We start from the raw sequence: 20,928 nt of genomic DNA on the forward strand, positions 1-20,928 counted from the left end.
GGGGAGTTGTTAAGGACCTGGATGTTGCAGTTGGAGCCTGCCAATCAATCAATGGTCCTACCTTTGATATGGGTCGGTTCTTGGATATACAGGGTGAGGCCTATGTCTTTTAGAACATTCTCCAGATCAATTGCCACAGGATCTTTTGGGTCGCCACGACCTAAGTTGAGGTCGCCTAAAATGATTGTGAGTTGTTTTTTGTTTTGTCAAGGAGGAGAGTAGAAATTTCACTGACAAAGGAGGGAGCCGGACCTGGGGGCCTATAGATAAGGTGAAGGGTGGTCGTTTGGTCGGGCGTTAGTGACAATTTGATAGACCACATTCGGCTGATTCGAGTTTGGAGTCGGATACCGCTCTTAGGTCAAGGGAGTTTTTGTGGATGAAGGCCACGCCGCCGCCTCTGGATTGGGGAGAGGATCGGTCACAATGCGTGATGCCGTAGTCAGGCGGTAAAGCCAAGGATAGTGAGGGGCCGGATGCGGCATTGTAGCCAGGTTTCGGATATGGCGATAAAGTCAAGGTCAGCAGTGGTGATGAGGTCAGCTATGTCTAGAGCGTGCGCTGTGAGAGATCTACCATTGATAAGGGCGCCTTTAAACACAGTCAGTTTAACCACTGTGGTAGTGGTTTTGCATGCGGTGGGTGATGGTGAGCTGGGTGGAGTAGGTGAGATTAGCTTGGTGGCATTGGTACAGGAGTGTCGTATGCGGAATCTAGTCCCTTGTTTCGGAGAGTGAGAGGGCAAGGTTGGTTGGGAGTGGGTTTGTCGCAAAGTGTTCCAGCCAGAGAGCTGGGTTATTAAGGTATTGGTTGGTCTGGTTGCTAGGGTGGTGGGTGCCTGTAATGGTTGCTGCTGGGTTTATTGTAGGGGTCATAGTTGGTAGAGCTAGGTGGTGTGGGATCTAGCCGGCCAGATTATTAGGCGGCGGATCAGGTTTGACCCCAAGGGTAGGGGAGTTGCCGTGAGTAGTTGAGTGACTAGGGCAACGTGAGAGGCTACGATGTAGTGTAGTATAAGGAGCACACTGACGTGCATGATGGTAGTGCTAGCTACCTGAGTGGGGTACCTAAAGTGGTCTGAAAGCGACCATAGGCCTAACGCAATTTAAAGTGGTTTGAAAGCGACCATAAGGCACAACACAATTTAAAGTGGTCTGAAGCGACCATAATGAGTTAGATGTACGAGCCTACAATGCAGGTTAGAGAACTGTCAAAACATTATGTGCTTATTTACCTGTCTGTTAGGAGCACTAGGTTGAGACACATGGATGAACTGTAGGCATATATATATCATAGTACTACGCACAGGTGCATGCGTGCAGTGAATACACATGTTCCATGGGCAGGGATCAATAATCTGCGGCAATCAGCGGTCACAAAGAATTACCATCTGAAGTCAAAGAGCAATTACCATCTAAGGGTCAGAGAACAATGGTAATTCTCAGTGTCATACTAGTTCAAGGATGTAAGTGACTAGATGTTGAAACTAAAGGCAAACAAGGTCAAAGATCGCAGGCAGTACTCAGTAGCATGTGTTAGCTGTGAGTTATGTTGTCGACGACTGTCGCCGAATTACACAGGCACAGTTAACTATTGTAGATACATTTCGACAAAGTAATGGCAGGTGTAATGTCTTATCTTGGTCTCAGGCATGACTAGCCATTAAAAGTGTAGAACGAACATGGAGAGAATCAACATACAGGGCAAGAGTACTTTAAGTAGTGGGCAAAAGCATTTAGCATGGCATATATTCAAATTTAAGGTAGCCGATTCGAGCAGGCTCTTGTGTTACGTAGGGTACGCGTGACACAATCGGTTCATGCACAAGGAATTGTCAGGAGTGGACGCAGGGTCTATGGTTATTAGCAGTTCAGTTCACTCATATAGGCAATGGGGGGGGACTCTGAATGCAGGAATGTCTGTAATGTGTAGGATAGTGGCCAGCTGTGCCTAATGTGGCATAGCGCATAAGCGAACAGTAGCAGTAAACAATAATAAAAGGCAACCGGAAATCAAAGGGATGTTCTGGGTGTGCACATGCGCGGATCATGTGAAAGTGGGTGCAAAGGCGTTAGGGAAGGTGAAGGGGAAACAAATAGTTCAGTAGAATAGTTCGTTGTGAGTCTTACTGTGGCTGGGCGTTCCGTCTGGATCAGGATGCAAGAGTCAAGCGATCAGAAGGACGATGGAGAATCGGGCATAATGACGGGGCGAGCGGCGAGGAAGGCTATGGACAGGCTAGGACAGGAACCAGCCTTGATTCCTGTGCCTTGCTGAGGTGGGCCGGCTTACGCCAGCCGGCGCTTGATAGGTGGTGATGTAGGCGCCAATAGCCAATCCGGGGCCTGGCAGCAGTGCATGGCCTTGGTTGGGTGGAGGGTGCTAGGCCAGCAAATCTAGGTCGGCCATCTTGAAGAGTGCGCTCCTCGTGGTGCTCAATGGTGATTTTTGAATTCAGGCGGCGAAATAAGATTTTTGCAGCAGATTTACATTCAAAATGTAGACGGTGGTGCTAGTTGCATGCACTTCGGAAATTAGGTGCGCTCCAACGAATTTAAAGGCGGCGGTCTGATATCAGTTGCAGAATTAGTGGTCTGCTTACCAATTATGCTTTTCAGATGGGCTTTTTCCTCCTGGCCAGAACACTGCTCCTGCAGTGCCCAGATGAAGCTCCAGCTCCTCCGTGGATGAAAGCTCGTGGATGTAAAAATCTACCAAAACAGAGGTGCTCTTCTTCCCGCTAAAATCTCTCTGCATATCCAGTTCACACTTAACGCTCTCCTCTACTTCAGCTAGAAACATCTGCATTGTCTGACCCTGCTCACACCTTCTCTTCTTTCATCTTCAAAACTGGAATAGTAGCTCGCCTCAACCTCCCAATTAAGGCAAATCGGGTACCTCCTTTCTTTCAACACCAACAAGCATCACTTAAGCACTTTTGTCTTCTCTAAACTGGACTACTGTAGCAGCATCCTCTTTGGTCTCCCTAACTATGCTTTCTGTCCTCTCGACCAAGATAATTAACTTCACTACCAGGACTCTCTTTGAACTCCCTCACTTTATACCTACTTCCTCGTACTGTCACCAGGCTGGATGACTGACGAGTCAAAACAGGGCCAAAACAATGTCCTCTTCTGTTTCACAAATCTATCCTTGGTAAGGCACTGCTGTATCTATCCTCCTCTACCCAACTCTACAAGCCTTCACGTAATCTACGCACTGCCTCCTCAACTACCCTTGTGGCTCCTCGCCTACCCGTGCTGCCTTCCGCTTCTGCTCCTTGTCTCTTCGTGCTCCACTTGCATGGTATCCCCTTCCCCGGACTTCCGAAACAGTCCACACAGATTTGTTCAAAACAAAACTCAAAGCCTACCTCCTCGCCTCAGTTTTCCCCTTAACATACCTCTCATCTGCCTGCTTGCTGACATTTTCCCTCACCATTACCCTGCCTCTGTCCCTCACTTCCTCTGCCTCCACTCTCGCACTCATCATGGTCACATCCCGAGCACAGCTGGCCGTTGCGCCTACCTGCACTTAAAATGTCAAATGTTTGTCCTTATGTATGTCCACTTATGTATTGTCCCCGGTGACTGTTCCATTTACTCCCCTCCACAACCTGATCAGCATGTCCCTCATACTCGCCCCATTGTAAGAAGCTCACATCTTCCTGTCAAATCTGATTGATCTGTTGTGATGAAAAGAGCATTGTTCCTCCTATATAGAAATACGTGTATGGAACTGTCTAGGCAAGGGAGCATTAAACATTGTAAGCAACTTCTTGCTGGCTCCAAGGAAGGTTTCCTAGAAAGTTTCCTGGTGTAAACTTTGAAAAGCAGCAGCAGGAAAACTGCAGCCGTGGCGGGGATCTTGCTGGTATATTTAAACTACACGGCGGTTTCTCATGCATCAGCGTTACAGTGCCCTGTGGCTCATACCGAAACTCCACTTTAAGCAGCCTGGCTCCATCCGTATTTATTACAAGCATTGATATCTCCAGAGTGGTCCTTTCATCGGCAGAACAAACAAATTATTTTTGGGGGGATTTCATAGGGGTCACTTTGTTTCAGTGGTGAGCAGCAAGAACCAATAAATTGACATTGTGACTCCTACCCAATTCACGCTTTGCTTGAGGGCAGCTTTGGTGCCTAACGGACCGACTCCACTGTGCTCTGATTGGGTGTAAGGCTTCACTAGCACTGCTGACAGTTCAGCCCACGTTTACAAATGCTCTGTGGCTTCCAAATTGAAACCTTTTCTTTACCGGTGTATTTCAGTGGGTGTTATTTGAGTCAGTGTTTCACATGCTGTGGTTTTCCTCCCCTTTTTAACCCATTGCCTTATTTCAGTAAAGTCACTTTCATATTTTTATTTGAGCAGGGGGAAGTTCACTTTCACCATCTCAGTGTTCGTCTTAATGCAGGCTTTTTTTCCAGGCCTCCATGGTAATTTCAGTTGCTGCACTGTGTGGAAGTCTTTTCCTTTCTCACTTATTTGCAGCAGGGTGCCCACCTTCAAAACAGACTGTTAAAATGGATTTCTAAACTCTGGCCTGGTGGACAGATGTTTAGGGGGCCACCCTTGTTGGAGGAACAGGGGACACTTCGGTGAAGATAGCCAGACCAAATCACTGTAGCTTGGAGAACAGACAAGGCTAAAATTCCAGAGGACGGAGGGTGATTAGGGGTCTCCAAAGAGCGCACACTGTGAATTACAATTGGACAGTAGTATACGAAGATATACAGTTTATAGGCCCAATAACACAAATGCAATCACATTATGTAATGGAGTCAGTGCAAGAAAGTTAATACCTGCAAAGGAAAATGGTGAATAACCTTTTTATAGCACCAACAGTCTTCAGAGATGGCAACCCTAACCCTATGCCAATTTACCAAATGTTTCCTTTTTTCGTGTAAGGCATTCTATTTGGGATCTGCATGAGATGTAGACTATTTTTTTTTAACATACTAATATCACTAAAATATTTTGCAAAAAAAGGCGCAATTGGAAAGTCATGCAAAGGGGGATTACAGAAGGTTATAGGCGGGGATACAAGTTAGGGCGGGGAAATTAACCCATTCTTGATTTTGATGGTGTAGCTATTTGCCTGGAGAAGCTATATTCCTGTGAATTTCATGCAACACAACTACTATGGAGTCCCTATGAAGTAAGGTGAGGGAAATATTCTCAATTACAAGCAAAAGAAACTGGGCCAGGGGAAACCCCCCACACTCCAAACGGAAGAGTTCAGAAAGGTCACAAAAACTCCATTTAAAGCTTTCAAAACCGGGATCAAAGCTATTGCGTAATTTCCAATACATTCTCACTGCCAACAGGCATGTCATGGAGCTTTTAAGGCACAATGTCACAAACCAATTATACATTTCACAAACTTAAGTAAACATGGGATTGGTTAGTGAGGCAGACTGTAGGATATATACTGGGTTACTAACCTTATTGGTTAAACTGTATCTTGTGGCTCTTCCTGTGACCACCGCCTAAATGTTGTAAATACAGGCCTGCCAGGGCGGCACATTTCTATTGGGTCTTGCATCTAAGCGTGATCTAGCATCGACGGTGGGTAGGGATTGGCCATTGTGGGCTTTCTCAGCCTGGGAAATTTACCAGCACATGAGCACAATGGGGCGGTGGGGAGAATGGCCACAGGGTTACACCTTGTGCTAATAAGGTTACCACCCTCTGACTTCCCCAGCCTCAAGCAGGGACATCCTAGCTTTCAAATTCATACTGCATTTCGGATTGTCCTGCTCAGTAATTTGAGGATTTTAGCCGGTGGGTACTTGTTAAGGCTGCCTCCTCCTCTGTCAGGTGTGAGCTGATGGGAACCTGATAGTTCTGCAACATTTGTTTATTCAGAAAGCTCGGTCTCTCACCTGTGATTTGCTTTCTGTCTGTATTTTTCCATTGCTGGCTCAAACCTGCCTTTTTCATAACGACCTTGGCACTGTGCACTTGGTGTCGAGCTGTGGCTCCTTTCGCTGGCTCAGCAAGAGTGGATATTTCTCTAAACAGATGGCTCCCATTCATCTACCATTGCTGCGTCTTCCATCTTGCTTTACATGGCCACTCAGTTTGTTCAAGCAAGCAGTTATGTCTATTCTTTGTGTGATTGTCATTTCCACATGACAGAGATGGGGTGTAAGTGATCGCTCTTAGTTGTTGTAAGCATGTTCTTTGTGTCGAAGAGCAGTTTGGCCCAAGTGTCTGTGTAGCCTCATGCAGGGACGCGTGTGCTTCCTGTCTAACTCATCTACGTGTGTGTGTGTGTGTGTGTGTTCAGCCATGTTGCCTCTTCATGATTGCTTCAGTGATGTCATCTGGTAATGGTCGGTAGAGCTGTTTCAGTGAGTGGCGTCTCGCCTTGATGGTATACTAGGCGGAGGGGGGGGGGGTGGATGTTCCCACTTCACCTGGGTCTGCCAAATGTTCCCTCCTGTCGTCTTCTGCTATGAGAGGAAGCAAAGTGTGCCCTTTGAATATCCCATTTCTGAAGACTCAGAGGCAAGTCATTAAGCGTCTCCACCAATATGTTCACTATTTTTCCTTTGCAAATCCCCTGCGATCCTACTGGCAGCAAGGCACAAAGCACACCTCACCCATGTTCCCGCCATTTTCTATGCCAGCGTTTACTAACTTCATGAGGCCACTGTTCCTCTGCAGGTGTGCACACTTCTGATTGTTGTCCCTAACTTTCATTTTCAGCACTTTTAAGCGGGATATAGTAAGAACATGCCCGCCCAAAAACTGAGCGTGAGGGGATTTGTTGCATAGACAAATATGCTCTCATTTGTTTTGCTAAAATGGCAGCTGGAAGCCTGACCGGACAGGATTGAGGTCCTAACATTTTAGCAGTGTGGGCAAGAAGTGAAGAGTAAATGCAAAGATGGCAGGATGTCCAGGTGAATGAGTGTTGAATTTCCCCGCTGAGAAAGGAAAGGGAACAGGCCCACAAGCATCTTTCTTACTTTCTTTTTAACTCGTAGTACATATTGTGCAGCATTGAGGACTGGCAGGTGAAGTAGAGAGTGGCCTATCCAAGTGCCTGGCTAGGAGTCATTCGTACGCCAGGGCCAGAGCCAGTGCTTCAGATCAGATTTTGAAGTGGGAATATTTTACTCCCTATATTTTAAAAGTTGGGAGTAAAAACATTTTTTTCGGGTGTACAAATGTTTGCGATTGGGGGTATTTTATAAGCTACTAAAAATGTTTTCACTGGAAACAAAGGTTTTTGTGATATTTAATTGCACCTAGTTATTCATACTCACTAAAAGATGCACGTCTACTTCTTCCGGACAGGCAGCAATAATAGAAGTTACTTCCTGTGGTGTACTACAAGCACTACTGGTTCAAACCTATCCATGCAGCTGTTTGGGTGACAGCAAGGGCAGAGGTTCCACTTTTTTGTTGAGCATTTGTACTCCCTATTTTTATTTTTCCGGGAGTATTTGCTTATTTTTAGAGACTGAAAGTGGACGATAAGCCCCTTATCTGTCCGGTGCTGTTCCCAGTAGAGCCTATTTGTTCTGCCCGTGAGGACAAAGAACAGTATTTGTCAGGCAGTCTGTTCTAGGTCCTGGCCATTGCCAAATTGGCCATCAACTCTATTCCACCGATTTCTTCTCATTTCAAGACTCTGGGCGTCTGGCTTAACATACATTGTCCTCCATGCGCAAAATAAGTTGCTCTCACAAAACGCATGGTTCCCGAACTCTGCTGTGGCCATGTTGCACCTGCTGGCCTGTCGGTGTTCTGCGAGATTGGGAGCAGGTAGGATTGACGGGGACAGAGGGGTTAGTGGTTGGGAGTTTACACTTTATTTTCCTTTCTCCAAGCTTTGACACAGGCCTAACAATTCTGCAGGATTTGTCTGACCTGCCCGGATCCTGCAGCACTTATGGGAGACCATCAATTCCTCTCAGCATTACGAGAGTATAAACACTTGGCAGCTTTACAAGAACATTCCAGAGTGTACCAAACCTGCAGTCTAACCAGCCTGGGGCATGTTACCGTGAGTCGAGACATGCAGGTTGTCTAGATAAACGGTACCTTGGAGAAGACGATAGTTTACGAGCCAGTTGTCACCGGTCTCATTTCATAAACTGTGGGCGAGACCCAGTGGCTTGGTTTAAGTAGTCCAGAACTCGAGACCAGGAAGAGTCAACTGGAGCATTGGTTAATGTAATGCGTACGGTGGTAATGATGGCAATATTGGTGCTTTTTATACCCACCTACTTTTATAGTGCCACGCCAATTATAAATTGGGGATCGCAAGTACTGCATTAGGTAAATTACCCTGCTTCACCCCCAATTAGTTGTTTGGATGTAGTTAAAATAATAAATGACTTTATCAGAGCTCTCAAGTTTCAAGTGGTATGGATGAGAAGGCATACAGTCTTGTTTTTGTTTGGAATTCTGGTACCTGTAGTTTCCCTAAATTTGTAATGCGGGGGAAAAAGTCCCAGAACCCAGAGGAAAAACTAGTATTGGAAGGCCTTCTCGTGCGTGGCCTTTATCATGGTCACCATTGTGGTAACGAGGACCACGGTGTTCAGTTTCCTTATTTCATGGCGTGGTTGGTGCACTCTGACGTATAACTGACTTGTTATGTCTTCAATTCTCCACAGCTATCACTCCGAGACCAACATAGTGCGGTACATGAAGCGGCTGGAGAACAAGGACATCTCCCTCGTGCACAGCATGATTCCTTTGGTAGGTATCGGAAGGCGCAAGACTGGTGGGCAATGGTGGTTCGGAGGAGAATGCATACATGTGGCAGTGAGGGAAGGTGTCTGGAAATAAACTAATGTGGGAACCATGTTTGTTTTTTCTTTAGGGTTCTTGTACAATGAAGCTGAACAGTTCGTCTGAGCTTATAGTAAGTCCATATCCCAGATATGTTTTTGCCTGATGGCGCATAATGTGTTGGCACATGAATGGAACCTTTTGTGTGTTGTGGTATACAGTACTAGCCTCGTCCGGCAAGTTTCTGGTGCCAACACCCGGATCAGGAGAAAAGTGTGAGCTTTCAAGACCTGGTGGGAGGATTTTCATTCCGAGGTTAGTCATTGTAGGAAACATCACGTTACTGGCTTTTGCACGCCCCTAGTCTGCCACAGGCAAGTCCATGCTGTAGATTGGTTCTCCTGGAATATGCATTTGCAGATGGCTCTGGGTTTTTCACACATTTCTGGGTCTGAATTAATTTATTTGAAGTGAAATGTATGTGTGGTTTACGGCTGTTGAATGGTAGGTCTGGTCAATGCAATTAGATTTTCTCGCATTCCATTAGTCTGCCAGACTTAACATGTTTGCTTCGGTGTAGTTCTTTAACACCATTTTATCTCCATTTTATCCCTCTCCTCCCTCCAGCACTATCTGAAGTGTCGTCAGGCCTAGTAGGATAGCTGCTTGTTTTTTTGTTACTCTACCCTTTTCTTCTCCCCTCCCTTAACTTTTGTAATTCTTCGGTTCTACCAGAAATGTCATCAGGCCTAGTTCTGTAGTCGCTTGTCTGTTTCCTATTTCCTTCCTTGTCGCTAAGCCGAGTATGATAGTTATTTTCACATTCTTGTGTTCATGACCTGTAAGAATATTTTGTATTTTCCCTTGGTCCCTCCCTTGTCGTGAAGCGCTTTAAAGCACATTGTGTATAGGCGCTATATAAATGAACCATGTAATCTAAATCCTGTCCTTTCGGGGGATTCTCATTCTCTGCATGGTACGGGTGCAGCCAGTCAACCCTCCCTAGATCAGTCTCTGGCTTGCCTATAAGGCAATGCCCAAACCAAACCCGCAAAATGCTAGTGTGGGCCACTTTTTTGGCCCAGGTTTGCCAGTTTGATAGTTACTTCACCATGCTGCTAGTAGTTTTTACCAGTGTTACTGAATGAATATTCTTTCAAATTATGCCCCATTTACATACCATTTGATCAAATGCTTCCCCCTCGAGTACTACTCAAGTCTGTCGCGAAACAAATGAATTGCCATTTGCAACTGTGGGCCACTTTTGCATTGGTGCCCGAGAAAATGTTATGCCCCAGTCCGACCCTGGATGCTACTGGGAACATGTCCTAACTTTTAGACTACTCTGTCCTCTGCACGGCCTCATGTTGTGTATGGAAATCGCGCCATAAGAGTTTGTTCTTTTTTCCCCAGCCTATTACCTGGCCTTCGTTTGCCAACATCCACCCCTTCGTGCCCGTTGAGCAGGCTGAGGGGTACCAGCAGCTTTTCAGGGAGCTGGAGAAAGATCTCTGTGAAATCACAGGCTACGACCGGATCTCATTCCAGCCAAACAGGTAAGCGATCGCAATGTCCAATGAGATCCTGTCTCTGTGATCAGGTGTAAGAAATATTGGTTGGAGGCATAATGTGTGTTGGTCTTCCCACTTACGCAGGATAAAAGGCAGAAAAATGTGGAGTGCAATATGGCTGTCGTTGGCATCATATCCTTAGGATGTTTATTTGGAGATGTGTGTCTATACTGTGGCTATGATCTCCTCCTTGAAGCCACTTCCGATCTATTGCAGGGGTGGGAGTAGATGCCCCTGGTTAGTCTGTTTTGAGGTCGGGCCCTTTGATACATTGGGGAGTTTTTTTTACTATAAAAGGATATTAACAAGATGTCTCGAAGTCCTATTCGGGTAGGAGTTTTCGAGGGAGGGTAAAGCCTTGTGTGTGTTGTGATGTCTCGCACCCAACACTGTTTACTGCGAGGTGGCTAGCTAATGGGTACAGGGAATGTGATTTTTAGGCATCTAGATGTTTTAGCTCAAGAGAAAATGTTATCCAGAGACCTGGTCGCATTCTCCAGTGTCTCGAGCTTTCAGTAGTTGCTATTGATGGGCTGGTCCGATAGCACAGCGAGTAGAGCGCTCGATTTGACATCTGTGCAGAGCCTGCTGACGCAGATTCGAATCCCGGCAGGGCCAAACTCAGCCTTTCATCCTTCAGATTCGAATCCCGGCAGGGCCAAACTCAGCCTTTCATCCTTCCGAGGTCGATAAATGAGCACCGCACACCATGGGAAATAAGCAGCACTCGGATACGTAGCGCTATATAAATGCCAAATTATTATTATTATTGTATCTGAATTATAAGCATTGAGTGCACTAATATGTAATGGCTAGTGGTGCTGCATCTGCTGCCTATAGGTACTGCAAAGGCCGGAGTGTCACAGCTGCACCATGCTGAGGGGAGGACTCTACATTATCATGGAGTAGTCCAGAGTTGCTAAAATTACGGGAACAAGGTTGACCTAGAAACCTATTTTGCTAGCTGGGTTTCTCCCCACGCATTCTGGGGCTCCTCTGTGGTCTGTGAATGGATCAGTCCAATTCTGTCTTCACTTCTAGCCCCTTCCAGACGGTAGCAACAGAACCAAGATGGCAGCGCGAGTGATTGGTGTACATTGTTATCCCTATTCATGACGGCACCTTCACGGAGTAGAATGGAATAAGTGGACGCAGGACTTGCCCCAACGCTGCAAGGCTTGGGTGGGAAATGCGTATGCTCTATGGCAGGGATTTGGCTGTCCAGATGTTTTGGGCTAAATCTCCCATCAGCCCTTGCCAGCACGGTCAACGAGAAGGACCATGTGAATCGTAATCCAAAACATCCGTACAGCTGGTGGTTGGGGACCCCTGCCCTGTGCATAGTGTTAAAGTTTGTGGCGAGGCACGCCTGCCCAGTGGATGCTCAGATGGATCACTGGGGGGTGAGTGAGGCTTCTCTCTGGCAAGGAACGAGGTGGCTTGGCCTCTGAAAACCAATAGATTTTTACCTTTTAGCTTTGCAAAATGTGCTGCTGTAATTTATCACAGATGTCTTTACACTTGCAATTCTTAAAATAGTTTCCCGTTTGAAAATAAAAGGTAACAAATAACTGTTCATATCTATTCCTTTCAATATTCTGCTAACTCACACCCAATAAATATCCTTAACCCCGGCCCCCTGTCCCCCCACTATACCTCGTAATTCAGTTTTTCGCTTAAATGGAAACAAAGGAATATTGCACATCATCGCTACAATGAATTTCCCCTTCACATTATTTTACTTTGCCAAACATGTCTTCAGGCAACACAGTAGGACAGTTCATCCAACTCTCGGGTGGGTGAATTATAGTCGCTCGATAGCTGTCAGCTAAGATCACAAGTAGCTGTTAGGCCCCATTTCATTGAGGCCACCTTTGTCCAAAGTGGAAGTATGAAGTACCCTCATATATCCAACCCATGGTAAACCACATGTTAAGCACAAAATATCACATCGACAATTGTACACACCATCATACATGTATCATCAAAAGTCTTTAAGGGATTGTGACATTTGTACATGCGTGACATCTCAGGGAAAAGGAGAGCTTGGGAGGCAATAAATTGACACTTGCTTGGAACTTTGTTGGCAATATATCATGTGGTATGTAGACAAGATATAATACCGAACACTGGCCCTGAAGAAGGACATGTTAGTCCGAAATGCATAGGCCATACATCTGATGCATCTGGACATTTTTTTTATTTAATTCTCTCTACAACAGTTAAAAGAATAAATACGGAACTCTTTATGCAAATTTACAATACTATATTATTTCTTGGATACAATATTGAAAATGTACACCACATGATAGTGGTACCATGGAGTGCAGCCCAGACCGCTGGCTTCACGGCCAAGGTCTCGTTCTAGTTTAGAGTTGCAGTGCTCTTTCACGGAGGCCCCTCATCAATGGGTTTGCACCCCATACAGAGTTATCAAGACATCACAACGGAGTACTAAGGATTTATCAGTCAAGGTTGTGCACGCTCACCTCCCCTTGGCTTCAATACCCCTCTTCTTGGCCAAACCTTTTCCAAATGTGCGCCTTTGGCCTTTCACTATTAATAGTGCTGTACACGACCTCTTCATCTTGTACGTACAGCATCCTTTTTAACCATTTATATGGATTTTTTTTTAAAACTGGCAAAACACCACCTGCATCAAAAATCAAACGCTGAAAACAGGAAACGCTACCCATGCAATGATTGTGAGTTGATTGCTATATATGCATTGATTGTGAGAACAATGTGCGCAGTAATTTGTGGAGCACAACCAAGTAGATTACCTAGGAAGGGCTCGGAGAAGAACCCTGAAGACCCCAGGGAGACTATTTAGTGTGCTAGTTTAAGGCTTTGGCAGCTCTGGCCCTGGTCAGCGCCTTGTTCTTTGGGTAGCCGAGCAGAGCAACCTGGAGCAACCTTAGGATTGTTCTGTTCAGGTGTTTGTAAAGCCTATGTGCCTGTTGTGTTTCCTATGGAGAGGTTGACATTTGACTTTGCACTCTGCTTCTTATGCAATCCTCCTTCCATGCTGTGTGCTCCATTTCCCTGCCATAGTGGACAGCAAATGGTGGGAACGGGGAAAAACGGCAATGGACAGATGAGGTCAAGGCTGTGCAACTGGGGCAATTAGGGTCCCTCCTTTTTAAAAGTGGGGGTGGAGTCTTGAGTGGTTAAACAAAATGTTCCCAGCTGTAGCATCTGAATCCTGTATATTTGAAGTGGGTGATGTTGACAACGTTTAGGAGGACAAATCCCCGGTGTTGGAGCTCAGGTTACGTGGACCGGCTGGAGTGACGGAAGGTGCTAAGCTTCAGACGCAGCCTCACGCCACCACATCAAGATAAATCCCAATAGAGCTTCCATCAGTAATCATGGTTTGGGCAATTGAGGTGATTAGCTGTGTAAGATCTAATCTGCATACGCTGTATGATGATGCTGAAACATTTAATACAAATAAGCCCTCTGCTCAAACTCGAAAGTGCAGTAAAGTTTGGGCAAGTTTTCTAAGGGATAGTGCTGTCTAAGTGAGGGCACAACAACCACTCTTCTTGGGTTGTCTGCTGGTGGCTTAGCTGCTTGGGCACAGGATATTGGGTGGCCCTGCCTTGAGAAAGACCCTGCGGCTTGAAACACGTGTTGGCAGTCATTCATCTTGTACTGTCTACAAATGGCTTAGTATTGCTTTGATAGCAAATGGGGAATATACCAGAATAATTTTGAATACAATTGGATTCACTATAGAACTTTGACTTGGTGCTCTGATGACCGGATCTTTTTGGTGCAAAAACTGTCTAATACTGTGGTTGGAAGGGCTCTATGTTGGGACTAATACTGCGCAGCTCTGCACCTTATGTGGTCTCCAGGCTCTCTGGCTGATTTGAAAGAGGGGATTGGTTTAGGTTCGTAAGGAGAGGGGAAATTGCAAGATGGCTTTGCTGTTGTGTTGATGCATGCAAACTGGAAGTGCCCTGAGCTCTGCTTTAGTGCCCTGTGAAGAGCGCATAGAGACATTTGCATTCCAAAGGGTGCTAACTTTAGGTCCCTTGGTGCTAGGATCTTTGGCCGGCACTGTCATTGTAGAGGGATAGCATCCTCTCGCTTGATATCTTGGAGGGTTATTTAATTGTCATGTGCAAGTAGCTTGGTTGGGTTGCATATAGTCTGTTGGACCTTCAGAGATTGAATGAGTGGGGGGGGAATCTCTGGGGCACTTATTGGAGTGAGTACTATGTCTTGAGCCTCTCGGCTATGGTTCTTGGCACTGACGAACAGTGTCTTGAGGAGGTACAGCCTATTGCATGGTGGCTCTATGTGCAATTGCCAATGTTTTCCGCTTATGGAAAGGTGGTTTACCTGTACGGCAGAGATGCCCATGTCCTCCTGCCTGCCCAGCATATCATTGCCATGGCCCAGGTGCTCAAGCGCTCCAGCCTCCCTAGGGACAGCCTGGGGGTATTGCAGACCGATCTACGGGGTGTGTTTTTCATTGTGTCCTTGTCCAGACTTCATATTTCCCAATGATACTCGTCTGGTTTGTGTAATGATCAGTACATGCATGTACATTTGTGTACACAATTTTGCACAGTGTGCAAAAATGTATGTATGCTTTGCAGTGCAAACTGGACGTACTACTTCTGGCGAGTTACAGAAGGGATTGTTGCTACTCCATGAATGCAATCCAAAAAAAATCCCTTGAATAATATCCAGTTTTGCGTTCAAATCATCCTTCCATGCGTAAGCGAGTTACACATTCAAGATGCTTTTTAATTTTCTTTAGGTGGAGAAGTGGTTTTTATGTATGCCCTTATAGCAATAGGATTCCAAATTGTGCTGTTAATCCTGTTTATAATGTACCCTGCCTGGGTCTGGGGACATGTAATTTGGGTGACCAAAGTATCTGGATACCTTCCCAAGCTAGAAGATGAGCACGAAGGTGGTACATGAGGGTGTCCTCTAGTTCCCCTCTATAGTGCACGGGGGCACATGATGCCCACTGGGGATAGAGACCCTTTAAGGCAGGGTTGTGCAACTCCAGGCCTAGACCGTCGGACCCATGTCAGATTTTCAAGATACCCCTCATTAATATTCAAGAGAAATTTGCATACCATGATTCTAAATGTATGCACATTTTTTTTCTCATTCATTTTTTAGGGATGTCCTGAAAACACGTCAGGTTTCTGGACTTAGAGGCCTGGAGTTGAACAACCCTTTCTTTAAGGTATTAAACTGCAAAGCATAAACCACCTTGCATCAGGGAAGTTAAACTCACCCCAACTCCAGAGCAGTTTGGGACTCGGAAGTTGCTGAACCTTACAGGATCTTGGGAGGAGTGTGGGGGGGGGTTGAATCGTGGAGGGGTGGTGCGGGAGGCTGTGATGCGACTACTGCATCCTACCGATAGGAGTTGGTTATGAGTTTTATGTGGGATGATGGGTGACGGATAACATTGGTGGTCTTTCTGAACTGTTCAAGGGTAATGGGCTGGCTTAATTTTGGTTTAAAGGTTTGTTATAAGGTGTTACTCGTCAGTCACTTTGAAACTAATAAAACATTTTTTTTACTAAAGGATCTGTCATACTGTAGCCCAATTGAGAGGGAGTGCCAGTGCCATCAGCCACACAGCACAAATGAAACTCAAGGGATTTAACCCAGAACAGCAAGGCTTCCATCTTGATGGTCTCGGGAGGATAGCTCACGGGCAGAGCATAGTCTTGGAAGCAAGACTATGCAGAGCAACACAAGTTCGATCCCCAGGTCCGTGCTTAGAAACCTCTGGGTATTGAGGTCGTCATAAATATCATATCATATGTGCTTCGACTCAAGTGGCTCGACTTCAAAAATGTCTCTTGTGCAGTGTGAAGTTGTGGCCGTGCTTGAGGTTCCGGTTCCCGGCACTGGTAGAAGCCTGTGTACCATAATTTCGCATTCAAGAAGGAATGCAGTTTTACCAGTCCTATTTTTAGTCTGAAGGGTTGCCACAGACACCACACCCATTGCTGGTTTGGAAATATCTGTACAAATGGTCCCATTGTTGCAACAAAGCTTTGCTGGACTCGTTGCCCCTTCCACTGGAGGATGTTAAAGGAGATCACATCTAGGAAGGATGAACGTCGAACCATATTGCATGTATTGGCATGCATTCTCTTCAGTAAGCTGTTCCCTCTTCGTATCCTCACCACATGTCCTTTCTCAGCCGGATGCCTGTCGAGAGTAAATGTACCTTTCCTTCGGCATTTCTTCATGTTCATTTTGCTGCCTTTATCCTGCAGTCCTGCTCTGCTCGATGAAATAAATGATCAACAAAGGTAAACGCAGCAAAGCGTGTCTGCATTGTTAATGGGCTGCACCTCATTTACAAAACCACAACTTTAATGGGTCTTTACAGCAAAAAGGATGATGGAACTGCGCATTTCTGAGAATTGGAAATTAAATATATCCTGCAATCTTGTCCCATGTAAGTGTTATCGGCTGTGCCGATGAGGATACTGCATGGTTGCAGTGGCGTCGCCAGGAATCCAATTTATGAGGGGCACACAGGGGGCCAAAGACAAAAGTAGGGGGGCACATAGAAAAGTGGTGAGGCCGCCCATGAAAGGTAATGTGTAACTTCACAAGCACTCCAGCAGAGAGGCTTTTGGGCATGCAAACTACCCTCACCCCACGTGCGCTACACTCTGATGGGAGGTGCTGCACGCTATAGAGGTCGCTGTGCAGAAGCAGGGCAGCAACACCTGAGAAGTGGCTCCTGCTCATACCAATGCCAGAATGCACACCAAGATCACTGCTAGCGTTGAGACAAAGAGTATTTGTCGTGTGATTTGCAGACATTTGCCTTAGTGAGTGTCGCAAATAACACCACAAACGGATAACAGGATCACGTCTCGCCTTCGGTAGGACGGAAACCAGGGGGGAGGGGGGGGTACAGGATTTTGCCACCAGGCCGCTCCCTAGCGACGCCACTACATATTTGGCGTTGTTTTTTCTTAACTGCAACTTTAATAAGAATGAATGGGCTAGAATGTAGGGTAATTTGGCGGTATTAAGTGTTTTTTTTCCTTTCTTTTTAAAGCGTTCAAACAAATTACTCGTTTAGAAAGACTTCTCACAGTGGTCTTTCGAAGTCGAACTGTCGGCCCCTGTGACGCATACGAGTGCACACAGGGGCTGACAGGCAGAGCGAGACCCAGGGGGGGGGGGGTGGTGTGTGTGTGTGTGTGTGTGTGTGTGTGTGTGTAAAGGCATGTTTGTGAAGGGGAGGGGTGGGTGGAAAGGAACTGGTTGCATGTATGTGGTGGGGAGCAGGGGAGCTTGGTGGAAAGAGGCGATGGGTTGGAGGGGGGGGTTGACCATCCCCACCCCCTTGTATTCAAAGAAAACCCACAGGCATGTGCTTTTTAACATTTTTTGTTTATTTTTTAAGGCTGTACAAAATCGACCAAAATGAATCTATTTTTTTATGTGCTGCCTTCAAAAAGCGGGAATTTAACACAGAACTATTTCACTGAATGCTCTTCCCACCTAAAGAGCACTGTTTAACCATTTCAGCGGTGGGAAGAAATCCTATTAGAGGGGCATTCTGAGGAGGTTAGGGGTACTCTATGCAGAATTGGTATATGGGGGATTTGCCAGAGTTCCTCCTCCCTTTTCTAACTTGGTGCTTGCCTGACACTGCCACTTTCAGGCTTATTACACTGGGGCCCGGGGATGGAAGGTCCAGTAACTGAAGTATGGCTGGGGAAATGAAGGGAGGAAGTGCCTCCTCCAAGACAAAGGGCTGCCAAAATCCTGTCTCCTTTGCACCAATGTGTGCAGGAGGTGACTAGGCAGAAACAAAGCAAACGCCAGACTCACAGGCACCTGGGCCCGTAGGGAAGGAGCTGGTGCAGGTAAGGGGCACACATGTCTCCAAAACAAAGGAGGAACACCAACTGGACTGGTTGGGGCCATGTCTCCCCCAGCCAACACAATGTGTCCAGCTGCCCTCGGGCGAATTGTGGTCCATATGTCCTTCCTCAGCACGGCAAGAGCAGCAAAAGGGGAAAGCACACGAAGTGCAGAAAAACACCACCCTGCATGTCCAAAATGGCCAGGTATCATTCCAATACTACATTGAGTGTATGATGTACTCAAGACAACCGTATCAAATGTACCCACGAACTGAAAGGGTAGTGGGTGATTTGCAGGAACCACTAAGCTTTGAAGAGCTTTAAAGAAAATCTGCCATCAGCAGAGTGACATCGTGAAGAGAAGACCCAAGGACTTACTGAAACGATGTGCAAATACTCAAAGAATATAGATGCAACTGAAGTAACAAGAGAAACATGTAATCGAATACGAAGAATTCATGTGCACCAAAGAAATAAGTGAGAAGAGATGTAGTGAATGTACATTCGCGGAAACGCATGGTAGATGAAACCTATAGAAGCTTGCTGCAGAGGAAAATGTAATGTGCCTAAACCGGCCATGAGAAAAAGATGGATGCCGGACTCGTGTAGAATCAATCGAGCTACCTCGGAGACGGTCCAGTGCTGCAGTGTCAGGAGATGTTCGAAAACAGCTTTGTGTGAGGAATAAAGAGGGGTCTATTGACCTGGGATCAAGGATGCCACATCAAGGAATAATTGCAAGGCACAAAGGTAGTGAAGAGGATAAGCCATGTACGTAAGACATATTTATCTTAGATTAAGCAAAGTAGGAAACCTCTGCAAGTGCCAAGTACTGGACAGTGAAGGATGCAAGAAAGTATGTGAGGTAGAGCAACTGTCTCCAGAGGCCTAGCGGAGTAATGACACCCATCCTAATTGAATTAAATATCAATAAATAAAAGGTTGAAATTGACAAAATCATGGTCTCCTCACACGTGATTAGAAGTAAAAACCAAGGGCTGTTCATTAAGCTCCAGACGCTGATAATTGTGTACTTGCGCTCCCTTAAAAGTCCCAGAGCAGAGAACAGGCTGCAAGGACAACTATAAAGAAGAAATATTGGCTTGGGTCTGAGATGATGGGCTAATTGGGCAAGTGGGTAGTAGTCTAATGTTGCTCTCTGCAACAGTTTCGTTTTGCCTACATGCTGCTAATGAGCCGAATGTCCAAGGTTGCAAGAGAGTGCCAACCAATCATAGGAGTTATTGTAGCAACATGCTATACATTGTTGCACAGGCCAATCCTCTGCTGCTGTTCTGCTATAATCTGTATAATACGTATTGAGGTGGTTCAAGGCGTACCTACCAGATCGGGGGCATCCAGTAACATTAATAATACTTATGATATATAGATACATATGTTCTCTTAACCAATCCCTCCCTTCAATAGGTTTTACAGTTTACCGCGTAGGATGACCTCAAAGCTGACGCATAATGAAGTATAACGTCTTTGTATAATCAATTTAACTGTGAGTGCGTGGACTACAATCTGTTGTGTGCCAGATTGCTCTACTTTATTTGAGCTGACAATAAAGTAGTACCTTATTCTTTGAGTCGTCTGCTTGTTTGGGTCTGAGATCATTCTTGTTAATTCCACTGAACACGTGATATGCTCCAAGGTGCTACAGCTGTTTTGACACCTGTCAAAGTGCCCGCTTACCACAGTCGACACCCCTGTCACTTTCAACAGTGAAGTAGCCGGGGAGAGGTCAAAGCAGTGTCCTGGGGGGGGATCCTGCTGGCTGCCAATAGTCCGAAGATACGCCATGGACCGGAATGTATCCATAAAGGGCACACAACCAGGACGTGCAATCTTCAATTTACCCCAAGCCTTAAATAGTTCTTGCCCCATGATGGAAAATGGGGGAGGAGAAGTCAGTGGTTGTGCTGTTGATGAGACCGTTGCTGCTATCCCCAATACGAGTCTAGACCAAAATATTAACAGGCAGATTGGGTGTACATTGAGTGGCCTTCTGTCCTGTAGTAGATCGCCCTACCTACAAGCTACCTCAGGTACTCTTCTAACACATCCCCCTGACCAAGCGAGCAAGGGGGCAGTCGGGACTAGCTGGTGTCAATGCAGCACAGTCCTGGCAGTTAGTGGAGTTAAAGAAACAACTCGTCTCTCTGCTTGAAGTTTATGGAAGGGGAAGATCTATGGTGGAGGTGTCAACCAGTATAGAAGGTGCAACGGGATATCTAAAATGTTAGCATGTTGTAACCTTTATGCATGCATAAGCACAAGCCATACCAACATTTTATTTATTGTGCATTTGTAAGGTGCTTATACGTCAAGTAAATAGTTTCAAAGCACCCACAGGGAGGGAACATGGGAATGAAAAGCAAATATAATCATGAAAGATAAAGGTGGAGCTACTAGGCCTTGTGAGCATTCGGAGCGTGCACGTGCAGGGAGACTAGGCAAGAGGGAGAGGTGGGTAAGTGCTAGGTGAACCAAAGAGGGAAGTGCTAGGGAGTGAGCAGCTGTTAAGTGACTAGGTGAGAGTGGTTGGCTGCCAATAAATAAATGCAAGCCTGTGGTGGCATAGGCCAGTGGGTGCCAAGGCAAGTGCTGGCGGAGGCTGAAGGCGATTGGGTATGGGAGGCCAGGACTCGGGTGGACACATGAGGGCCCTGGTCACCAATTTCAGCAACTGGAGGAGGGTTAGCAGA

At 46.1% G+C, this 20,928-nt stretch overlaps 1 protein-coding gene across 1 annotated transcript in view; it reads left to right on the forward strand.

Moving 5' to 3' along the window:
* GLDC (glycine decarboxylase) overlaps nucleotides 1-20,928 on the forward strand; it is a 472,733-nt gene that overhangs the window by 285,500 nt on the left and 166,305 nt on the right. Inside the window, exons 13-15 of the mRNA XM_069625925.1 lie at nucleotides 8,643-8,727; nucleotides 8,852-8,893; nucleotides 10,174-10,316. Coding sequence (XP_069482026.1) covers nucleotides 8,643-8,727; nucleotides 8,852-8,893; nucleotides 10,174-10,316 — 270 coding nt within the window. The remainder of the gene's footprint in view (nucleotides 1-8,642; nucleotides 8,728-8,851; nucleotides 8,894-10,173; nucleotides 10,317-20,928) is intronic.

This window comes from Ambystoma mexicanum, chromosome 6p (genome assembly GCF_040938575.1).
Source record: "Ambystoma mexicanum isolate Mex_15411 chromosome 6p, UKY_AmexF1_1, whole genome shotgun sequence".
In the NCBI taxonomy this organism is placed as follows: Eukaryota; Metazoa; Chordata; class Amphibia; order Caudata; family Ambystomatidae; genus Ambystoma; species Ambystoma mexicanum.